The sequence below is a fragment of the Sinocyclocheilus rhinocerous genome, unplaced genomic scaffold (assembly GCF_001515625.1).
Source record: "Sinocyclocheilus rhinocerous isolate Xijiao unplaced genomic scaffold, SAMN03320098_v1.1 scaffold3, whole genome shotgun sequence".
Taxonomy (NCBI): Eukaryota; Metazoa; Chordata; class Actinopteri; order Cypriniformes; family Cyprinidae; genus Sinocyclocheilus; species Sinocyclocheilus rhinocerous.
Window position 1 is genome coordinate 222,990 of NW_015658759.1, and position 6,800 is coordinate 229,789.

General features: G+C 39.5%; 1 protein-coding gene across 1 annotated transcript; it reads right to left on the reverse strand.

Moving 5' to 3' along the window:
• Positions 1 to 2,761: 2,761 nt before the first annotated feature.
• Positions 2,762 to 5,206, reverse strand: LOC107722936 (protein ELFN1-like). The gene has a single exon (XM_016531437.1). The coding sequence runs from the start codon at positions 5,204 to 5,206 to the stop codon at positions 2,762 to 2,764; it is 2,445 nt and encodes an 814-aa protein (XP_016386923.1).
• Positions 5,207 to 6,800: the final 1,594 nt, after the last annotated feature.

Here is a 6,800-nt window from a genome sequence, read left to right on the forward strand (position 1 = left end):
ATATAAATAAAATGAAAGCGTGAGTTCTGAAAAGTTACCTTTTTAATGATATCAACTTTTTAGATTGTTAATTCACATCAGTAGTGCAAATTCATTTACATATGGGTGGCAAGTTTATATTAGGTTTGGGTTTTAGTTGCAGTCTGAATCAAGAGCTTTGCTTCTGCTGTATTTTTTAAAGAGCATCTTCACATCACAACAATGTACAGTGAGGCTCAAAAGTCTGAGAACACTAGTGAAAATTCTTCTGTCTGTGTCTGTTTGTTTAATATGTTTCATTATAAATTATATTATCACTATAGCAATTTCAGGGAAAAGCTTAATTGAAAAATTATCCACAAGTTTAAAACCTGATAATCATGTTCTCCAGCATGATTTGAGAAGGTTCTGTCTTTCATGAAAGAGCATCAGGGGGAGGGGGTGACATTAGCTCCTGATTTCTGGTATGGTATAAGTCTCTGAGACCCAGTAGGTTTCTTATAGGACATGCAATTACATTTCAGCCCACCTCAATGTGTTTGTGCTATTCTCATAAAAACATATAAGTATACTTACCTTAAGCTTCACAGCTGAACACTGCTTGAGACACAATATGTCTTTAAGAAAAAAGTATTTATTTTTTAAGAAATAAAACCATTTTTATTGTGCTCTTTGACATTTCCACCAGACATGAAAGCCCTTAGATCCATTCTTTCCCTCTTACAAGTATACATGTGGCTGTTTTCAGGCTGCTCTACATTCACCAAGTCATCTTCTTTCAACTTACTTTCAGTGTCCATGGAAAATCTGGAGTGCTACAGTTTGCAGTATAAGAGATGACAATCAACTCAACAGACCCATTAATGAGATACAGTGCATGTAAGTCGAACCTTAAAAATTGTGGATTTGCACTAGGGACATGTTTTTCAAAGAGTATAATAATCAAATATTTAAGATTTATTTATGCACAAATTAAGGAAAAGATCAGAGAAATCTTCTGGGGGTTTAAAGACCACTATTAATTATACAGACATTTGGATTAAATAATTATGTTGTCCCTATTATCATGCATTAGTCCAGTCTTGTAGGCGTTCATTTAGCTCAGAAATTACCTGGGATTGTCTAAACATTTTAAACTTAATTGTGTAACAAAACAGAAACAATTTACATGTTAGGAACAAGATGAGAGTGCATGTTCAGGGCTAGGCTGCCACAGAGAAACGATCTCCAATTTCATACAATAAGCAATAAATCAGTTCAACAATCAGTTTGACAATGGCATTTTCATTAAAAAAACAAACAAAACAGTTGGCGAAATGAAATTGCTTAACATATTTCTTCCATGAATTGCACACAACCTGACAAAATTCCAAACAATCTACCCGTGTTTTGGGATGATGGATATGAGTTTAAAAACAATGCTATGTGCACTCTAGGGCTTAATATTTGGTTGACAACTTTTCTGTTAGACATTTGACATGCACTTTGATTCAGATATAATTTAAATGTCATACTATTTCACTCCATGAAGCAGGGTATTGTAATGTGTGGTTTCACAGTACAGGTCTTAAATTTGTTTCCTCAAAATTTAGAGGCCAATTCCATTGTTGTAATCAGTAGAATCTAAATTGTCTATCAGCATTAATGGCGGTGAGAAAAAGATTATGCTATTAGGACTGCCTAGATCAGCACTTTAGACCTGGCTTAAAAGCCATAGATAACATAGCTCTGTTGAATCTCAGTAAAAAACAAACCCCAGGACTGATTTAGCAAGGTCTTTGGGTTCACAGTGGTTTAAAGTAGGCATGTTGTAGCAATATCTTTGACTGAGACGGAACTATTTCTGAAGGTCTTGCAAACAAGAATCGAACTGGGTTTAAGCTGAACTAAGCCCTGTATACTTTTAAACTGATGTTGGATAAAAATAGTGTTAACACGCAGTACATTCATTCTCCAGTATGCAGGACTTGCGTTGAGTTTGTGGGGTCAGTTTTCTCAGTAGCACTGCTTGAAGATCTTGAAATACAACAATAGAAAGCCAAAAACAGTTCTACCTGCACAGCTGTGTCTGTATGTAATCACATTGCAGGTGTAAGTTTTATGGACTTGAAACATTCATTGTATGTTTGAAAATGTAAACTTTACAAAAAAAAGAATGGAGAAAGCATTAAGAGAAGCTTTTTTTTCTGAAAAGTTAATTTAAAATCCTGTAGAGGTGTGCTTCTGTAGCAAATTCATCAGTTGTCCATTGAACAGTCGCTAAAGAAGAAAAAAAAAGAGCATTTTCAAAGTTGCACAGTCTGTATAAAAATCTAAGGTTGGGGAGAACAGTGTTCGGCAGACATTTTGAGTTGTATGTTTTTCCAAGTACACAACAGTCAATACTGTCACAGGACACGGCCATGCGATAACCAAAGATTAATTGTAATAAGAAGAAGAATCAATCTTAACAGTAATACTAGTAATCAATGATGGTCATGATGATGAGAATGATAATATAATAGTTTATTGTTATTTCCAATATATAAAAATCAAATGTTGAGTTGAGGTTAATACTGTTAAAAGTTTTCTATTCTTACCACTTGGCACGTACACTGCAAGAACTACAGTATATTTTATTTTGTTTTCATTCTCAAACAGAATGATTGAAAAGAGCTAGCAATACTTCTAAGCTATTTTTCTAAAAGTGAGTGCTGACTTGTCACTTAGTCATTGATACTGGCTGATTTGGTCCAGAGATTTGTGTGGTCTTTTTTAATTGAATGAGCTATAAAAGCGGCAATCATGATTTCTGCTGAGCAGAGACTCCTTTCCAGTAGTCCAGAATGTCATGTAGGTCCTCATCTTTGGCAAACTGTACTTTCCTCCTTAATGCATGACCTGCTGCAATGTACTCTTCCTCATCCCTATGACGTTTGCGGTGGAGTTTAAAACGTTCCCACAGGTTAAGAGAAGGCCTACAGCTGTACTCAGGACTGGAATAGCCGCTCAGGTTGTGGTACTGTGGTGAGAGCTGTGAATAGGACTGCTCCTGTGGTTTGGAGTGTGTCAACGGCTCCAGAATGGATGACTTCCGACTCCCCGACACCTCTATCGACTCCTCTATGTGGTGGGGACCAGGGTAGGAGTGCCTGTGTTCACTGTATTGTCGAATCCGCTCCGCCTCTGCCCTCAGGATTGCAGCAGCTGGAGTGACTGTTATGATTCCTGACTCATCGAGCGGAGATGCCTTCTCAATATATTTGGACTCTGATCTGTAAGCTCCTTCAGAACGGAAAGAGCGTGGACTGCGCAGTGAACCACTCGAGGATGTGCTTGCACGCTTTTGTGGGGCATCTATACTGTGGTGCCTCTGTAGAGGATGATGGTACCCTCCTTTGTACACTGGAGACAGAAAACCAGACTTGCCTGGTGGATGTTCTGATATAAGGACCAACTGCGGCTCCGCTGTGGATATGGCGCCGGATTTTGCAGCCTGGAATGATATTGAATCGGATTTGAGTGCATCGATGCAGTTGTTGATGATCTGGTTTACTTTGTCCACTTCTTTTGCAATAGTGGATATCTCTGCAACAGATCCCTGGCTGGTTTCTGATGGAGGAACGCTGCATTCTCTAATGCTGCGCTCTGGCTGCTCTGATCTCACTTCCATGTAATTCCCTTTTGTAGTCTTTGGTGTCCCAGAGATCTCTTGCATCTTATACTGATCTGTGTCACTGGCAGTTGGTAAGTATGGCATCCTTTGTACTGTTTCACCAGTTGACAGAATTTGTTTCTGTGACAGCTGTGATATAGTCCCTTGTTCCAATTCAGTTCCATACTTCATCTCGATCAAGTTTCTTTTCATCTTTTCCAGCTTCTTGCTCTTTGGCTCATCTTGTTGTTTGCGCTTTCTCAAGCAATGACACACTAAACCCAGGACGATCAGCATCCCAAAGAGACAACCGAGGATAGTCATAATGTAATGAGTGGTAGTTGAATCATTTGCCACATGTTCTTGCAGTGTCTTTGGTCCTGTAGAGATGGTGAGGCAGGTGTGGTTGAATCTCAGTGAATTACGAATGGATGCCACACAGTATGTGTAGTTAGTGTGAGATTTAAGGTTCTGTAACTCAATGTCTTCTCTCTGGCTTTTCAGGTTTTGGATATCAGTGAAGAAGCTGTTATTATACAGGACAAGGATGTACATTTTGCGAAATGGATTTGGAATCTGGATGGTGATTATTGCACTTGTGTGGGTAACTTCTTTTAGTTTCATTATAGGACGTGCATCTGGATCCAGAAAGGTGGGGCTGATGCTTATGGACTCCTCTGGAAATGTTCCTGAGGAACAATCATCCAGTCCGCAAGGGCTCAAATCAGGCAACATTGTAGGAGTGCTCCCATCTGAAGATCCATGAAGATATGGCGTCACGTTGTCATCAGTGCAGACAGAGGAGAGCGCATGGAAAGCATTCCGAAATCTTGGCATCTTGGGGTTCTGACTCAAGAGATTGTAGCCTGAAAAGCCAGCAGGTGTGTCACACACCATCCGCTCACTTGTCCGGTTCGGGAACGCAGCAAGCCATCGCAGGAATCCCAACAGCTCACATGAGCAACTGAATGGGTTTGCATAGAGCTCACACGTTGTAAGCTTCGATAGACCACGAAATGTAGCACCATCCAGTTGCTGAATCCTGTTCATGGAGAGGTCTATGTTTTCTATCCCAGGACACTCCCAGAAGGCATTGGCTGAGACGGTCTCAATCAGGTTAGCCTGAAGATAGAGGTACTGTAAGTGTCCCAATCCTCTCAGCATCCCCTCTGTCAAGTTCCTTAGCTTGTTAAAGCCAATCTGCAGCACTTGAAGATTGAATTGGGCAGAGAAAGCCCCATCTTCTATATAAGAGATGTCATTCTTAGTCATATTCAGGTATGTGAGATTTCCAAAGCGACTTAAGGAAGAAAAGTGGATGCTTCGAATCTTGTTCTCATTGAGTCGCAGGTCAACAATTGTGCTGTTAATATGCGATGGAATATTTTCATATGGTGGCTGGTTCTGGCTGCAGATTGCCAACCACACAAATCCCTTTTCCCCTTCAATCAGCCAACAATCACCTTGAACAACAGGCACCCTCGTCAACGAGAGGAACACAAGGGCCATAGCCCAGCAAAGTAAGGCACTGGTCACCATACCTCCTCCTTGTCCACTGGACCCAGGAAAAATGGACATCTGTGCTTCAGCCATTGCTCCAGCAGGTTTTGTTGCTTACACAGGTTATGATCTTTAGCAGTATTCCACTGGCTTTGACTGTAATTGGATGTTACGTTGAAATCACATGGATGATTGTTCAGTTCTGTTAGGAACATCAGCTTGAGAAAAAGGATTATTGTTTTCCTCTGTTCACTGTACACTTGGTGTCTTGTCACACTGGAAAGGAAGCTTCATTCATGACCAGAGTCTTGTTTGTGTGCAATAGCTTTTCAGAACGAATCTAAGCATTCCCATGCATAGCCTCCCACAGGGCAGGAAGTGCTTGTGTTTTCTGAGGACCTCATTTCTCATCAGATACTCATGACCAGCTCATGAGCTGACCATGACCAGATTTTCATATTGCGTCCTGCAGAAAAAAATAAGAAAGAACATGATTATTGATATTTGAAAAACTAGGTCAAGTCGTAACAATGCTCCCACAATGAGAGTAACAAGAGTACAAAATTATATAAATGTGAATATTTTGCTCAGCGCATTATAAAATAACCCCCTTGCCCAAACTTAATGTCATGGAGCTTGACAATTAACTCCAAATGAACACCCACTACTTCCATTGTACCTTAATTTCCTGCTATTAACGATGATACCAAGTGCAGAATATTGTCTAGTGGCATTTTTGAGCTATGTTTAAAAAGTCAATTTTTGTTTAGCTGACGCCATGTTTTTCATGGGTAATCATTATGGTTGCTCACCTACTAAGAGTTAAACTTAGCACAGATAAATCACACACAGACACTCTCGCACGCTCTCCAAGGCCAATTAACGACTAACAGCTTAGCTCATCCTGATAACGCAAACACACTCTATATAGAGAAGTGTTTACTTTTACGTCTATCCACCTTATTAGCTTTTGAGACCCTCCACTTGGTTAATTAAGGGAAACCCTTAAAATAGACTGCTTTTTTAATTAAAGCATGACCTAAATCAAACAATTGCTAAAGAAAGAACAACATACAGTAACTGAATAGTTGTTTTAGATATGGAGAATATATTGCATGTGCCTCTCTTTAAAGGAAATGGCGTTTTGTTTGTACTCAAACATTTCAATAATTGCTGTCATATGAGATACAAATCCTTCAGAGTGTATTGGAAAATTTCTTGTGAGTCCAAACAGAGTGTGTTTGGACTCGCTTTATTAAAGTAGTGAAAAAGCAATATATCATCATCAATTAGATAATACTGGTGCTATTATCTAGTTCATGATGATGAATTGGATTTTCACTGTACTTTGATTCGTTTTAGCTGTTTTTACATTGAAAAGGCTGAACAACTAAGGCTACGTCCACACGAAGCCAGAGCTTTCCCTATCCGATCTTTTTTTCCCCCTCGTCTCAAGAAATATCTGCATCCACACGAAACCACAAAACCGACACAAAACGATGTAGTATACATGCCAGACCAGTATGTAGTGCTGTATTTCTGCCACAGAGATACACTAAAAACGGAGAAGAAGACTTGGACTATGCGCATAAACCTTGCGCGCGGTATACAAACGAACATGGAACAATAAATTTATTAAAGGGTTAGTTCAGCCAAAAATAAAAATTAGGCTGTGTTTTACTCACCC